Source organism: Melopsittacus undulatus, chromosome 8, assembly GCF_012275295.1.
Source record: "Melopsittacus undulatus isolate bMelUnd1 chromosome 8, bMelUnd1.mat.Z, whole genome shotgun sequence".
Taxonomy (NCBI): Eukaryota; Metazoa; Chordata; class Aves; order Psittaciformes; family Psittaculidae; genus Melopsittacus; species Melopsittacus undulatus.
This window is the reverse complement of record NC_047534.1, coordinates 36215690-36233279: the sequence shown is the minus strand read 5'-3', so window position 1 is coordinate 36233279 and position 17590 is coordinate 36215690. Positions and strand designations below refer to the sequence as shown.

The 17590-nt window shown below is 39.8% G+C and overlaps 1 protein-coding gene across 2 annotated transcripts; it reads right to left on the bottom strand.

Moving 5' to 3' along the window:
• Positions 1 to 1339: 1339 nt before the first annotated feature.
• Positions 1340 to 17356, bottom strand: NDUFS1 (NADH:ubiquinone oxidoreductase core subunit S1). Of its 2 annotated transcripts, none has more exons than XM_005144659.3 (19): positions 17145 to 17356; positions 16403 to 16470; positions 16083 to 16174; positions 14514 to 14621; positions 13286 to 13362; positions 13113 to 13194; positions 12873 to 13003; positions 11934 to 12119; positions 9946 to 10080; positions 9426 to 9540; positions 8289 to 8434; positions 7548 to 7676; positions 6190 to 6319; positions 5546 to 5706; positions 3600 to 3754; positions 2841 to 3016; positions 2262 to 2396; positions 2000 to 2072; positions 1340 to 1698 (listed from the first exon to the last, which is right to left on the bottom strand). In XM_005144659.3, exons 2-19 carry the CDS (start codon positions 16464 to 16466, stop codon positions 1607 to 1609), a joined length of 2187 nt encoding a protein of 728 aa, XP_005144716.1. In that variant the 5' UTR covers positions 16467 to 16470; positions 17145 to 17356; the 3' UTR covers positions 1340 to 1606. The 2 variants fall into 2 exon arrangements, with proteins under 2 accessions (XP_005144716.1, XP_030901007.1); XM_031045147.1 differs by having other exon boundaries at positions 16403 to 16471; positions 17209 to 17356.
• Positions 17357 to 17590: the final 234 nt, after the last annotated feature.

The following is a 17590-nucleotide window of genomic DNA, read 5'->3' as shown; positions in this document are numbered from 1 at the left end:
ACCCCAAGGTTCAACCGGGGAACCAAATGTTTTACTGAGTACAGGATTCAGCTGCACCCTTTCCTCTTAAACCTACCATCTGTTAGAAGAGCCAACTGCCTTGCTTTTGGCATATGTTCTCACACACATCCTTTTCCTATGTCCCTGCCATAAACCCCTCTTCCTTCTAAAGAAGTAATGTTCCACAGGGACAACATGAAGGTTTTTGCAGTATTTGGTCACACACGTGGACATACACACTAGGGGGTCCTGCAAATTGCCATTAAAAATAGACTACAGTATTTATAGATGTCTTAGTTACACGCATAGTAGTATTGCTGAATAAAGTGAATAGTTGTCTTCCTACCGCCAAGAGAACAGACCCTGCTGGTAACTGGGAGATGGGAAGCTGAGTCAATGTCCAACATTTAAGACTTAGCTAGTGTGAGAACTCCATGCTATGCAAGTATAACCAGTAAGAGTTTTCTTCCTGGGCAAAAGGAAGACAACTTTTCAAAACATTACTTGTTACTAAAAAATCTCAAGCACAGCTTTATAAAGCCAAGGCTTCTATAGCAGCACTCTTGTGCACTCAGTATTGTTCTGCACTTTTCTGAAAAATGAAGCTTCTCCTCATGCAACTTCTTTTTTCAATAAAGTTGGAAGTGATGGCATTATGATACTGTTCCCATTTGCATGATTCCTGGAAGGATTGCTCTAAACCTTATTACCCGAGTAGCCTGTTGAAGAGAAAGCTATCCTTCTTCTAGACTTAAATTAACTAACATAATAGAGGAGTCTCTGTTCCGAAGTCATTCTCAAGCTTTAAAAAACCCAAAACCCCAAATCCACCACCAACCAAAAAAAACACCAAAAACAACCACATGCAACCTCTTCCCCCACTTTGCTATATCACAGAGAAGCTGTTCTGAGATCTAGTCTATATTTAAACTGGTGTAGCTAAAGGCCTTATCTTTTTGCTGACTTTTTAAAGCAGCTCAGTATGAGGAAGCTGTGTGAAAACTGCTTTTCTTTCTCATGTCTTCAAAACAATTTCGATTTCCTCTGTGAGAAGTTTCTAAGCTGAGACAAAATGGAGAAGCACGTATCTTAAGCAGTGGTAGGTCTGAACACTGACGTAAACCAGGTATGTTTGACACAAAAGAGGCACAGCTTGCTCTGACAGCACATTACAAAAATAGAATGTTCACACCCTCACCAATGCTTACAGTTCAGATACTGGATACTCTGGAAGGTTAAAATCCAGTACTTTTGCCATGTAGACTTGTTCCTAGCAAACAAGACTCCCCGAGTTACTTACTGAGTTCTTCTCAAGCAGGAAGTGTGAGCTATATGAATTACATAGGTAATGGATTGTTTGGTATTATAATTTATTTGTATACAGTCATCATGTACTCTGCCTCTGAGTACAGTATGTTGAGTGTGGCATGTTCTGTCTGACACAACAACAGTCCTATAATATTTTGGGACTATTTCAACTGATGAAAATGTGAATGAAACAACACAAAATGACCAAGCAGATGGATTTTTGAAAAATAAAATTATCAGTCACAGCAGTTAACTGCAGCAAATACTTGGATGGAGGTGGCAGCAGTCTGATCAGTCTCTAGCAGCTGGCTGGCTCTTCTACTGCATGAGCACCTTCAACAACAGCTTTCACACACTTGGCCATTGTCTGGGATGCTCTGCTGATTGAATCTGAAAAAAAAATCCAGACACATGTCAGTGTGTTGTAACTGTTTTCAAAATGACACAATATAAAAGAGATTTAGAAGACTGCATACAAGGAGGATAAAGGAAAAGCACTTAGTTGAAAATACAGTCCAACAGCCTGTACTTTATGGCCATTCCAGATGATTTTACTAGAAAAAATTTGTTTCTTCAGAAGACCCAAATCCTCCCCATCTTAGAGGAAAGCTTTAAATGCCTTCTAAGAACCTTACTGTAAAGCTAAGTAAAATGTATTGATTTCAGAATGGAAAGGCCACACTATACATACCTGTCATATAAAAGTCTTTTATTGTGAGCTGAGGTGGAACAAGGGGATCAGCAAGAAGCTGTTGCTTCACTAACTGTGGCAGGAAAGGAAAAAAAAAGTCAGCTTTATGATAGAAATTCAATTTGCTTAGTGAATTCTGCATTCAGCGCAGGTCAAAGAATGTGTGTGGTACTTATTACATATGAAGAAGGCCCATTTCTTCAAAAAGCATCAAGCTGTGTAACAGCACTAAGTCATGCCCAGACACTTCAGTTTCAATTACCTTTGACAGTTCATTTGCCTGGTTGAAGTAGTTAGCCTCTTCTACATCATCGTATCGAACCAGATTAGGAGATACTTCTTCCAAACGTTTCCGTATTTGATCAAGGTTCTCATAAGGCAAGGTCAAACCAGCCAACTAAGAGCATCACAGAAAGAAATGCCATCAAGTCTAGGGATTTAATTCATAGTGGTTTAGATTACCAAGCCATTAACATACTTAAATTAAAATGAGGAAAAATCTATACTCATGAGAACACAGGCAATTATAATGTATAAACTGAAGTAAAGTCACAGTATTTTGTTAGACTTGTGATGCCTACAGTTAAAATTAGCAGACAAAACTTCACCCATTATGCACTCAAATAGCGTACAGCAGCTACAATATTAGTGCTCTCCTCAAAAAGGAAACAGTATCATTTAACTCACAGAATTAACAAAGGACTCAATACAGAATATTGCTTCATAAGACTACAGTCATGTTTTGCCCTGAGAATGTACCTCTTTTTTGGAAACACTACATAAAAGGAACTTAACCTCTCAGTATACTTTTATTAGAAGCAATTTATAACAGGAACAGTACCTCAGAGACAGCTCTAATAATTTTCCAGTCTTCCCTTGCCATCCCAGGAGGCGTAACTGCAACTCTTGTCTGCTGGGCCCTACCCTCAGTATTCACATATGTGGCTGCCTTCTCTGTATATGCTGCTCCTGGGAGAATAATATCAGCCATGGGAGCTCCCACATCCCCATGATGACCTAAATACATGGAAAGAGGAAAAAAGTACACAGCCATGGGAGACGTAAGTCACAATAAAAAGAAATGCTTTAGTTACACAATACAGAAATTCTGTGTTCTTGGTAAAAATGAGTTTCTGAGGCTTGCTTAACCAGTAATATAAAGGCTATTAGGCTGACTGCTCTGAGATCTTACTTGCCTAGTGCTCTGGAGAGAACAAATCGGCTACAAGCAGTAGTAAGTGCTAGTTCAGTCTCTATAGTCACTCAGCTTTGGGAGTTCCTGGAATACAGATACTTAGTGAATTAAGACCATGTTTTGGTATGATAGAACAGCTGGGAACCAGTGCTGTTTTGATGCTAGGTTTGAAGCCATGCTCCCAAAGACGTGATATTCCCTTACTACTCATCAACTGTTTCTCATTTTTACCCAAGAAATAAGTAATCAGTACCTCAAGTTATGTGTTGCAAGTTCCACTTCTTGGCAGAAAATAAAAGGCTAGAATTTATCAGAGCCAGATGTGTTTGTAAGAACATGCCACTGTTTCAGCTTTCTCTCCAACTATTAGATAGTAACATTTCTTAATTTACATCTACTAATTACCTTGATAGATGATAAAACAATCCTTTGGCAAATCCTGACGTGTTATACAACCCGAATCTGCTCCCAAGAGATACAATACTTTGGGAGGATTTTTCCTAATTGCTTCCACTCCTGGTTTGAAACCCAGATCCAGAGCAGCTACCTGGCTTGCAACCCTGTAGGAAAAAACACATTATGACTTTAAGATATTTCATAATTCTTCCTCTACCATGAGAACTAACTTCTTTTTTTAACTAAATAGTTGAAAGGAATGTAAGAGATCTCTTAACATTAATAGGACAAAAAAGAAGTGTAAAGGCAGCTGACAATTCCTGAGTATTTAACAGAATACCAGGTTGGTTTTGCATTTTGACAAAGTAATGCCATTTGAAGTTTTCACAGTGAATCTCACCTATTAAGATAGGATAACAAAATAAAGGCAGACATTCTGGGTCAGGGCCTAGTGGCAGGCAGCTCACTTGTCATCTGGAACATCAAGGTTCACCTTTCAGTTATGTATTGAACTCAATGGCCTTTAATTTAGGGCACTCACATGGAAGATAAAAGACCAGCTACCAGACCATCATCTACTCTGAAGGACTTAAGACCACTATTTTATCACTATTAATTTATTCGTCCATAAAAAGAAAGAATTTTGCATAATCCTACATAATCAGGTGCCAGACTTCCAATTGTATTTAGAAGAAAAGAGATTCTCTCTGTAGAGTATGAACCTTTCAATGCTATTCATGTTTGTCTGACCAGTCAGACGTATAGGTTCCAGTAAGTTAAGTTGCTTTTTACATTTAAGGTAGAGAGGATGGTACATCAAACATGGAAGTTGGTAGGTAACACGAAAGACTGACAAACCCTATGTAAAAAAGGTATCATGAGGCTTTAACTCATGAGTATTTTGGTATTAAATGTTTCAGTTTCAACAGCAGAATTTTCTATTCAAGTTTCAAGCAGGACCAAGCACTGCTCTTGCTATACTAGTTTCATAGAATCATAGAATAGTTAGGGTTGGAAAGGACCTTAAGATCATCTAGTTCCAAACCCCCTGCCATGGACAGGGACACCTTATACCACGTCACCCAAGGCTTTGTCCAACCTGGCCTTGAATACTGCCAGGGATGGAGCATTCACAACCTGCCTGGGCAACCCATTCCAGTACCTCACCACCCTCAGAGGAAAGAATTTCTTCCTTATATCCAATCTAAACCTCCCCTGTTCAAGTTTTAACCCGTTATCGCTTGTCGTGGCAGTACAGTCCCTAATGAAGAGTCCCTCACCAGCATCCTTGTCAATGAAGCTGATTTTGGCAGAAGGACTTAGTTGAGTCTGTGAATCTGAGCGCCACTACAACTGCTGAAATAACTTTTCCTTTACAGATTGCCAATTTGACAGAGTTTTAGAAAGAGTGGAGAAGGACTGTCCCAAGAGGAGCTTGCCTATTAAAGGAATAATATCCCAATAAACTGAGTAACTAAGATCACAAGCCCTAAAATTAAAAGCTTTGAAGCTTTTCTATTAACTATTCAGTTAAGAAATTTCATAGTAAAAGGAATATTGTGAGAAACCATATTATTTAAATACTCTTGCCATTTTGTTTTTCTTCCTCAAGATAAAAAAACAATCGTTTACCCTGGTCTGTTGTGCACTCTACTGAGCACTGTGCTATGTTATTAAGCTCTCTTGTATTCTATACCTTTGAATTGAAACTGTACATTCAAATATAATAGATTAATAAAATTTCATGGAGAGCCTGAAAATCTTGACAGGTCAAGGAACACATTTTTATTGAGGAGCTTCTGCAAGTTTGTACTTCTGGGTTTTATATTCCCTACACATTCTAACCCGATAAGCTGCTTGTGTGTAAACCAAGAAATGTGCACTGCATAGATTGTGGTAACTTGTTAAGGCCCAGCATGAACGCAAGCTGCTCCCCAAAAAGCTTTAAAGCAAACCTGTGGAGGATGTTCATGACCTTCCAGTCAGGATCAACACCACTCTTAGTCCTGGCATTCTGTGCAATGGTGGAAACTGCAGCATGGATAGCTGCTCCATCACCGCGCTGCAGTGCTGCGCTGCCTACCACCACCATTGGCTTTTTGGCCTCACTAAGGACCTGTGCAAGTAAAGAATCAAGAAAATCATTCTGTGTCTCTGAATACAATTCTCAGTGCAAATAAAGTAATAAATCCTATCATTTCTACATAAGTCTTCCAGGCAAAACTATGGTTCTGAAATGGTCATTATTTCATTTAGAGATAAGCCAAGAGAAAGTGCTATAAGCAGGATGCTACCATGTCAATATAGAACTGTACTCTATAACCAGACATTTAAGTAGAAACAGCAGCAGCTGAAACAGCCTGGTTTCAAGAAATATTCCAGAAGTTTCCTGCACTGCAAAGTTTTACACACCTGAATATATTAAATAGTTCACACATACTTGGTGCACAGTAATCACTACCTCATCTCTGCATGTGATTAAAAGCAAATAGCCCCATATACAACATGGTACTTCTCTTCAAATTTATCTCTGTGGGGAATCCAAATTACTATCCAATAAACCTGAAATGTATCAGTCACACCCTTAAGTGGTGTGTACCTTGCAGAATGCATGTTTTCCAGAAGCAATCTCCTGGAGTATCTGTGGGGATTCTCCTAGATGATGATAAGTGTAGGTCAGATTCACAGGAGAGCCAACAAGGGCCACTTGCAAGTCATTGTGAAGCCAGCTGAAAACACAGCAAACGTTTTATAAATGTTTTATAAAAATTAAAAAAAAAAAAAACACAGTTTTACTCAACCAAACCCACTAATTATGATTTTAACAATAACTTGAAATAGAACACCAATTCTTTCAAAGGAATTTACATGGCGTTCTAGTTTGGTAACACAGTTTAGCATTATTCTGACATTTAAGAAAACTTAAGTTTTTTCTAGAAGGCCTATTTCTCTATGTACATTCTGGAGCCACTGCAGCGATACAATTTATATGGTAAGTTCATAACTCAGTTGCCTCCTATCCTCAAGCTTTTGCCAATTCATTGGAAGAAAAAGTTGCACAAAATGAGGTACTACAACCTTAAATGAACTTATCCGGTGTTAGGCAAAATCCAACTAAACCCCACACCTGTAGCTACTATTAAGTGTATTTAGCTCGACTTAACTGTTAGCTAATTCAGAATTGAGGCTAAAGCCATTTGTATGAGGAAAGGATTCCAAATTTGACAGTGCTCACAGTTTTAGGAATCTAATTATTTCTTAGATGAACAGAGAGATTCAGCTGGTAAGAAATTTCTCTTTTTTGCCGCTTCTCATAGCACAGGCTTATAAAACAAAACAAAAATATGAAGTGTTCATTAATTTGATTGCAATTTTTCCTCTCAAACTTTTAAGGCCACTATTGTTTAAAATTATGTATTTTGCAAGATCCCAGCATTAAGAAGGGACAGGGCTTCTATAAACCTCATTGTCTCCTGCTGACATATCTTGTTAAAGTTGAATTAGCTATGATCAGAAGTCTTGGAAAGCCACATTATTTGTCAAAGAAAACATTAAATTTGAATAATTGCTTCTAAAATCAGCAAGTCTGATTTGTTACAACAACAATACAAAAAGCAGCAAACTGATGCTGAAAAATTATTCTTTAAGGAATATGCTTTAGCAAACTTCTCTAAGAAAATCTGAAGTGTCTGTGTAATGTAACAAAGGAATAAATGTCTGAGTATATGAACTTACATAAATGTCAAAGTAAGAGCTTACAAAACATAGCTATAAACTACAGGGAGAAGAGACCCCCTTTTTCTACACATATATCACCATTCCATTTACTAAAAGGTGAACTAAATCCAGTGAGTCCATCTGGATGAATGCTCTCAATTTACAGCCTGCGGCTCCACCTGAGCATTCCATCAAACCTAGATGGATTTGCGTGCTTACTCACCACCAAGGAACACAAACCTCTTTCGAATTCTAGCATTAAAAAGTGGCGCCTCAAAGCGTGGATTGGTGCCAACCAGAAGCAGGACATCTGCCTCCTCAACTCCAGCAATCTTGGTGTTAAGCAGGTAGTTGGAGCGTAAATCTGTGCTATAACAAGATGTATGAAAGAAAACATATAAGAATTCAGGGAAGTGAAGGAATTAATATGCAATAAAAATTCTAGATGCATGAAATAATTCTTTATTTTGGAAGAGAAAGGAAAAGAAGAGATTTCTCAATTCAAATTACTAACCCAAAAATAAAGCGCAAACCTCTCTCTTTCATGAGTATCAAGACAGCAAAACATTAAAGAAATTACAAAGTGTGTATTCCCTACATTTAGTCACTGACAGCCTTCACAAACTTCATCTGCTATTATAGTTTTCAAGATCCTAATTGTAGTACATTTTTCACAACACAAATAGAAATAAATTATCCAACTTACAAAAGAGTGTAACTGGCTTTCAGTAGCCTACTGTTAAACTGCAGCAACCTCAACATACTGTAGTGTGCAACCCTTGCTGTAATAGAGACTGTGTATCAACTAACAATCCATAAATGCTCTCTATAAGTGAATACTGTAAATTTAAACAAACCCAGCTAATACATCAGGAATTACTATTCTTAGTCATTTCAGAATCTTTCTTACCATGAGATCATTTGTAGACTGGAAAGTTTATTAATACACTAATTACAACCAAACTTTGCCTTGACTCTTACCCAGCTCCAGCAGTAGGGAAGACCTCTTCAGTGCAGAGTGTATCACAATTTACTCTATTGAGTAAGTCTTTCAGGGCTATTAGTGCTTCGGCATCCACCAGTCCTCCTACAATTGCTGCTACTTCATTACCTTTCACAGCCTGAAGCTGGAGAGAGAGAAAATTTAAACAAAAGCAAGAGAAACCATTGAAATAAATTCCCATTTGGTCCAATGTTTGTTACATTAGGATGTTCGAAAGCCAGCAGTGCAACCGCTGGCCTGGAGCAGCACAAACTGATCAGCAGTGTCTGACTTCTCCAGGACAGCAATGCCAGCTCCTTCAGAGCTCATTATAAGCACAGAACAGCTCTGTATTCTATGCAGGTCTCTCCCACTTCAGCTATTACTCAGATGTGGCCAATTCCCATTTGGTGTGGTGAGCTAAGGAAGATCTTTGAGTGCTTTTATTTTAATGACTATAAACTGTAGACAGAATACAAACTTCCATAACACAAGCTCAGTAAACTCAACTCAAAGGTATTATCTGAGAAGCAATAGCTTTTGCAACAAACCCTGCTACCTACCATGGGTAAAAACATCCTTGAGGAAAGTTCAATTACAGTTATTCAATTCTACTTTGTCCCACATAAAATTTTTAATCAAAACCCGGTGCAGTCATGCAGCACTTCATTTGAACAGCAGTATCAATCAGCACACAGAGAAAGCACTGAGGCAAGCACAATTCAGATATAAGTAGTATAGAATTAATGGCTTTGATAGCGAAAGTGGTGATAGCACGGTTTAAATAAATTTACAGAAGTCTTCAGATAGATCAGAGAAATTCAGGACTAAGTTACTTCCTCCTAACATTCTGAGGGAACAGTTTAGTTTCCTATTTAAATAAAAGTATTTTCTCTCCCAGTGCCCCAAATTAAATCATGATAAGACAATGTTTTTCAGATGGTCCAATCCATTAAACAGGAAATAATATTCAAAAGAAAAAATGTAAGTGGAAATACAATGGATTAAAAGTCAAATGCTCTCCTCTAACTTTAAAGAATAAACCATTTTCTGTATAACTTTTCATGTTAATCACTGATACATGCTCAGCTTTAGATATTAATTTTACGACTATGTAAATTGAAAATTGTTCTTACCACACCAGCAACACGAGTTAATACATCCTCCCATGAGGCATAAACAAAGAGTCCTTTTTCATTTTTGATCATTGGCTGGGTAAGTCTCTGACGCTTCAGACCATCATAAGCAAACCTAAGTGAACACCACTAACATTATTAAAGAGCAAAGATAATTGTGCATATTAAGTATTTAATACGACTGAGCTTTTTAACAGCTTGCAGTGATGAGGAAAGAGAAACACAAGAAATATTTCCCCTGAAAGTTTAACTTTTCCTTCTCAAACCAACTAAAAAATCTGTGATACAAATTAAAAAGTTTCTGTAAAAAAACAGTCCTACAAAAATAAAAACATTAGAAGACTTGGTAGATTCAATTATAGCATTAAAAGCACGCTTTACCCATTAAGCTTCACTAGAGCTTTACAGTATTAACAGTGAAATCCAAAAGTCAGTGCTATTGTCCGTATTTCTAGCTGTGCAAAGTGTGCCTTGAATGTGTGTAAAAATGTGCATGTGGGTACAGACACCTCCCACACACCTTGTTTTGTCAGATATCCATTCCTCATTGATATCTTCATGCAGCCTTGGCAAAATCCTCATCACTTCTCCAGTTCTCGTGCTCACTATGATGTTGCTTCCAAGTGCATCGAGAACATCAATTGACTCTACCTTCCTGTTTAGAAGAACAAATAAAACCATTTGCAGTTTTCTACATATAAGCAGCAACAGCATCCTGGTTTTGGCTGGGATAGAATTAGTTTTCTACCTAGCAGCTGGTACAGCACTGTGTTAATTCAGGATGAGAATAATGTTGATAACACACTGGCATTTCAGTTGTTGCTAAATAGTGTTTACACTAAGTCAAAGAATTTCCAGCTTCTCACACCACCCCACCAGTGAGTAGGTTGGGAGCACAAGAGGTGGGACGAAACACAGCCAGGACAGCTGATCCCAACTGGCCAAAGGGATATTCCATAAGATATGACACCATGCAGAATATATAAATTGAGGGGGAAGCTGGCTGTGGGACACTGCTCAGGAGCTTGCTGAGCATCAGTCAGTGGGTGGTGAGCAACTACACAGTGCATCACTTGGTTTGTATATTCTAATTCTTTTATCATTATTACTTTCCTTTTCTGTCCTATTCTGTCTCTTTATCTCAACCCAAAAATTTTACTTTTTTCCCTCCAATTCTCTCCCCAGTCCCACTAGGGAGGCAGGGGTAATGAGCAAGCAGCTGTGTGCTCTTTAGCTGCCTACTGGCTTAAACCACCACAGTCTTTTTTGATACCCATCATGGAGCACAAAGAGTTAACACATGACCAGACCATGTTAAACCAAATTTGTTAAAAGCAACAATTATATTTGTTTAATTGTCGCTAGTCACAATGTTGGTTTACTTGCTCTCAGAGTTGCTGTGAGTGTTCTCAGACTTGTATTACATCACACCTTACTTGCTATGTGTCTTCCCTGGCTTATGATACGATAAAATTGCTGGTTGTGAGTCTAATCTGATATTTGCATGCAGCACTGTCATCACCTCCATACTTTGGGAGCCATCTATTGGAAACTATTAATAATTACAACCTTTACCTTTTCTCCTCGGAGAGCCCATGTATGGGGGAGAGACCTTCTTCCAGTTTTCCTCCAGGGTAATTACAATAGGTCTCAAGAATTTTCACTATTCTTAGGATGTTCAAACCAGCATGTCCCCTACTGCTGTCTCCTGAATCTTTCAGGTCTTGGTTATATTTAAGAATACCACCCTGAGATCTGCCCTGAGGTGGGACAGTTATGAGTGGCAAGGTGTGTGGGATAGCATGAGCAAGTGCCTATGACAGCAGTGAATTATTTGTAAGGGTGAATTATTTGTAAGGGTGAATTATTTGTAGCCCAATGGGCCCAAGACACTTATGGCCATCAAAGAAGAGATTCAGCATATAGATGGACTCACGATCATGGGGTGCACTTAACCACAGACACTATTGCCCAGGTTATCCATGAATGTGAAACATATGCTGCAATCAAGTGGCAAAGGCCCCTCTGGTATGGTGGACGACAGCTGCAATACAGATATGGGGGTCCTGGCATACCAGTTGTATCACACTTCACAAACCCACCAAGGTAACCACCATATTCTTACAGTGGTGGAAACACAAGCGCTGTAGTTTTAGCTTTAGATATACATATAGGAGCTTAGTTTCCCATAACATTTTAAATAATATCTCTCAACAACTACTGAGTTAATGAATTTGATTTTTCCTTTATATGCTTTTTACTGAGCAATCACCACAACCTACAAGGCCAAAACATTTTAGGGTAAAAAAATAAGGAAATAATAGTCTACAAACTATAACTTCCTTCATTTTCTCGAATAAGATGTGAGTAAATAACAGACTGTGTTAGATTCAGCCTATGGAGAAGTCTACAACAAAAATCAGAGATAACCCTTGGTATCACGAATAAATGTATGCTAAGATAAAGTGTACAACAGAAACAGAGAACAGTATGATTTCAGATACATACCTTGTCTCCCATGGACGTGCAGTAAAGGCATATGGCTTGGAAGTAAGAGCACCAACTGGGCAGATGTCAATAATATTCCCTGATAACTCAGACATGAACATTTTTTCAACGTAAGTACCAACTTGCATATCGTTTCCTCTCCCGGTTGTTCCCAAGTCATCTACCCCTGCAACCTCACTAGCAAACCTGGCAGGCACAAAAAGAATGAAAACCAAAACTGGAATATACAAACAGCAACACAGCACATTTTTCAACCCTGATCTATTTTTCTTAAGATAAAAACATTAGCCTTAGTTCATATAGCTGAAAGGAGAAAACAATTGTTTAGATGCATTAGTCAGGGCCATCACATGCATGACTACACATCTGAAGAAGTTCATTTGATGGGGCTACACAAACTTGGTGTGGTTAAATAAAAAGCCAGATCAGTTCAGTGCTCATTGCATTTCACCGTCCAAGTCCAAGATTAGTCCTAACTAACAAGGTCTTTCTAGAACAAGGTCTTTTTAGAACTAAGAGGGTACATTGTATTCTTTTCCCTCTGGTCAAGTCAGCCAGTACTGAACCTCAGGACTACAGAACAGCATAAACACAGCTACCAGAGGCTGCCAAGAAAAACTAAATCTTGCAGCTGTGGCTGAAGAAGTCACTGAATGTTTTAAAATCCATTCTGGCACTAACACCATGGAAACAGTTCTCCCCTGTAGTATTCTGATTTCACTTTCATGCTTTGGCCATCCCTCTCTATTTCCTGTATGCTGCTGTCTGATGACTCTACGACATCAGGTATCATCAGACCCTATCAGAAAGCAAATCCTTACATACAGTGAGAAAAATAGTTTTAATAAACTGACTGCCCCTCATGGTGTTTCTTTAACAATTAACAGATACGAATCAGCCTGCTCTGTACTCTCTCCGCCGAAAAATAAAGAACATTACCTGATACATCGAGTGCACTGTATACACCGAGTCATGATTGTTTTGACTAATGGGCCAATGTTCTTGTCCTCCACAGCACGTTTTCCCTCTCTAAATCTACTCCTGTCACTGCCAAACATCATTGATTGATCCTAGAATAGACAACAGAGAACAGACATATCCAGGCTGCTGGAAAGCACAATTGCACTCAAGACAAGAGTATTAATACATAAGTCTACAAAATTTAATTGTATGTTGTACCTGTAGATCACATTCTCCGCCCTGATCACAGATAGGACAGTCCAACGGGTGATTTGCCAGCAGGAACTCCATTACGCCCTCTCTGTTGGGTTCAGGAACTGAAGTTAGTGTCAAGTTTACATCATTCAGCAGATAGTACACTTGTCAGCTATAGGAGGCTAGAAGAAAGGTACCTTGCTTTCCTTGACTTCTCAGAGTTTGTCAGTATGTTCCAGCCCTTCATAACTGGCATGGCACACGCAGCAACTGGCTGCAGTCAACACAAAAAGCAGATATGAACACAAAATATTTCTTCTCAACATGGGCACAAACCTCAACCTCTCACTCCCCCAAAATTCTGACACAGGCATCTCTTATTGATTTAACATGTTATAGAAATAGAAAGATATGTGCAAAGAAAAAAAGAAGACAATCTAACCAGTCACTAGAACCCACATTTATTAGTAATCTGCTATATAAAAAGTTTTAATTAGGTATGACTTAAATATTTTTAAAGTTGAAAATTTTACACTTTTGGGTTCCTATTCAAGTAGTTACAGAAAGAAGAAAGTCAGTTTGAACAGATATAAATCATATCAAAGTGATTCAGCAGAAATCTGGAAAATCTCTAGAACTGAAGTTCAGAGTATGCATCATTTATGAGACATTTATTTGGACAAAGTCTGTACAAAAAAGTCCTGGAATAAAATTCTTCACAAGATCACTGCAAGTTTAACAAATCTGCTCAGAAAACAAAATCCTTCTACTTTTTGGTCACATCTTTACACAGATCATCCTGCCTTCCATCTGCAGTGGTAACCCAACATTTTCAGAGACACAAAGGTCAAACTATGGAATTCAAGTTAAGGTAAGCTAAAGAGTTTTACATGTGAATATAGATCTGTAATCCAAGACTGAAATCCAAAAGAATGGCTCAACTATCTGGACAGATTTCTTACTATTGCTGAAGAAAGCACTCAATCCAGAAGTCTATTATTTTACAACAGACATCAATGCATTAAAATATAAATTAATAGCAACTGCAATCTCTATTTGTCTAGAAAAAACCTGCGGACACTAATTCCACAGCTGAATTCATACAGTATCTGAAGTTTACTATTTGCATAGTATCAGCTGAAAATGTGTAGTTGAAGCATGACTTACAGAACATAAAAATACATCTGACTGAAAGCACACAGCTATGAAATGCTCATGTCCAGGAGCAAGATAATCTGGAATAACCCAAGAACTGACTTCAACCCATAGGCAATCACTGCAGTCCGATGGGGAGAAGGAAAAGAGCTGCTTCAACCAGCTGAATGACAACAATTTGTGTGCTCATGAGAGTACAATTATTTACAGCACTTAACCAGGCACTAAGCACAGCAGAAAATTGCAGTTCCAATGAAACACACACAATACCTTTGGAGCTTTCTCAATTTCCACAAGACACATCCTACAGTTTCCAGCAACAGAGAGACGATCATGGTAACAAAACCGGGGTATCTGAATTCCAGCCTTTTCACAGGCCTATAATGAATAAAAACCAAAGGAAAACTAAATTTCAGTTAGACCTTTCAGTTCCACCTCATAAAACATTATGCAGTTATTCAAAGAATAACTGTGTTAGTGCTCAGGAATATAGTGCCTTTGCCCTGTCACTTTACTAAGTGACCATAAAGAAAATATTGTGATTAAGCAGAAACATGTCAGGTTATCAATTACAAATATATTTTTTTCTGAAATGTGTAACTGATTGGAGAAATGAGAACTGACCTGTCTTTAGAGAATAGAGAGAATTCTCGCTAATAGACAGCACACGATCAATACAAGAAAGTTTTTAAAGAACACACAATTTAAAGAAAAGTGCATAAAATGAATATCTCAAAAATATAAAGGAAACAAGTATGAGTTCTGATAATTCAGCAACATGGACACTCTCTATAGAGACACTCGAGCACAGTCACTCATCAACTTCAGTAGAATGCCAAACTCGAAGAAACATTCTTCTGTCACATGAGTGAAAAAGAGATAGGAGGACAGAGACAACAGACTTCCATAGAGCAAATAAATATGTCCTTTCCTGTGTAAAATCCCCACAGCTGGTGGGGTCTATGCTATAGCACTAGTTATGGCTGCCAGAAGAAATACCACTGAATTCAATAACAAAGAACTTACAAGATTTATTTTTTCTGATTATCTCTAAAAATACACCAAAACAAGCCAACAACCAAACCCCTAACCCCCCCCCCCCAAAAAATCCACAAATAAAACACATGTAAGCAAAACTAAAAAAAAAAAATCATAATTTAATAAAATTTCACACTAGACTCTTGCTGGGGGCATTCTAATGCCTTAACAAATTAGTAACTTGTACTCAAAACATGATGTATTTTGTACATTGTGTACTTTAATGTCCTAACTCAGTATGCTATGGCCCCATTTAATGGCTTCTTAAAGAGAAGCTGGACTAGGAAATATTGACTTGAAAATATGGCCTGAAAAGCTGCAACGCTGAGTATGGGCCGGGAGATTCGGGTTTCATTTCTTCCCACACTAAGAACAAAAGAAGCAAAGGATCAACATTCTGAATCATAAGAACTAATAACCAAAAGGAGACAAGCCTTCAATTGCCTGAGACACCAAGTTAACAAGATACAAAATTAACAGGTTCTGAAAGACTCTCAGGCCACACACCGTTCAGCTAGAATTTCAACCAGGATTTATCAAAGTCTGTTACAGCATTGCATAGATCTTTGCAGTTGCAATTTGTGCTACATGCATCATCTTTCATACAATCAGGGCTGAACTTCCCAAAGGATTTCTGCCACACAAAATCACATCAGTCACTGAAAACATTGCTGAACAAAGCAAAGAACAATGTAAAGGGGTTTTGTTTGGGTTTTTGTTTTTTTCCTATATAGGATAAAACATGCTGTCAAGAAGTGAGATGGGGAGTCCAGGAACAATTCAACATGCCACTCCCCATACCTGAAGTACTGTGGTTCCAGGGTTCACCAACACAGGATGCCCATCCACAAACACCTCTATTTGGTTGCTGGCTGCTGTTGCAGTTGTACGCCCTGAGAGAAATGGAAAAAGAACACAAATCCCTTCAGTTACTGCTAGATGCAAACCATCAGACCCCATGATTCTTATCTTACACAGTACTGACAGAATTCCAGTTCCAGGAACAGCACAATGCAGAACTCCACAGCTGCAAGTGAAGCACGCATATATGCCCTTCAGTAAGTCAATTACTCACATCAATTTTACCACCATACACACACGCATAAACTAGAGATACTTACCACATACTTTGGAAGACTGGGTGACCCCAGCCAAGGTCCTCTGGACAGCAAGCAGTCGAAGCATGGTGCTTTGGTAAGAGAGAAAACAGCATAAAGTTTTTATCAGTTTAAATGTTTGCTGACAGGTGGCAAACACGCAGAGCAAAAACTTCTAAACCAGCTGCCAAAAAAGCATATATGTGCCTACATGAGAGAATAAGAAGTTAGTTTCATAAACTGCAAGACACGGTTCTCTTTTTATACTTCACACACAGGCATGTCGCCTCACGTTAGAACCGGTGACTGTTCGCACGATGAACAGCCGGCAGCTCAGCTCAAGGCACTAACTCTGCAAGAGCCGCCACTGAGAACGGGTGACAGCTCCACCGCAACCGATGCGCGTTTACAAACAAACGCAAAGGCTCCCGAGGGGCGGCCCCTCCGCCCGCAGCGGGCCAACAGCGGGGCAGCCTGCCCGCCCCGTCCCCCCAGGCCCCGCTCCTCAGGGGCCGTGCCAAGACACCGTCCCCGGGGCTGAGGTCACGGCCGGCAGCAGCGCTGCCCGGCGCGGGGTCACCTTGGAGGCGCCTCCGCCGCTGCCCACCGGGCAGCCCCCGCCCGCCGCCGAGCCCGTCAAGGGCACCGGGAGCGGAGACAGGAGGAAGGAGACGGGAGCCCCGCGCCCATGGCGATGCCGCCGCAGACCACCGATGCCGCGCTGTAGAAGCGCCACAGCCGTCCCCGCCCTGGCGTCAGCCATTACCTGGCGCGGGAAGGACGGCGGAGGCTCCTCGGCCTTCCCCGCCGCTGAACAGGCTGCCCTTAGCCTCGGCCTCTATGGCGGCTGTCTCGGGTATTTCCGCCACTTCTCGGCGTCCCCTTCGGCAACCTCCGGAACGATCAGCCTCAGAGACGTGTGCTGCGCGCTGACGTGTGCGCTCGGCAATCTTCGGAACAAACCGCTTCGAGCATTTCCGTCGAGTCTTTGGCAAATGACGGAACTCGGCAATTTCCGCCTTTCTCCAAGTGCCTTCTCGGCCACCGTCGAACACGCTGCACTCAGCAGCTTCCGCCTCCTTCCGCATTTGCTTCTGCCACCTCTAGCCACTTCCGCTGGTGTCTGCGGCACGGGGAGGGGATAGGACACGATGGTACAAAGAATGCCACAATACCCCTACAACACTGTCATTAACTTCATGTTCGTTACTC

Coding starts and splice junctions, on each gene's coding strand:
- NDUFS1 (XM_005144659.3), bottom strand. CDS start 16,466: ATGCTTCGACTGCTTGCTGTCCAGAGGACCTTGGCTGGGGTCACCCAG. Junction 6,320..7,547: donor AATGCTAGAATTCGAAAGAG/GTTTGTGTTCCT, acceptor CTGTGTTTTCAG/CTGGCTTCACAATGACTTGC. Junction 5,707..6,189: donor GAAAACATGCATTCTGCAAG/GTACACACCACT, acceptor TTACTTGCACAG/GTCCTTAGTGAGGCCAAAAA.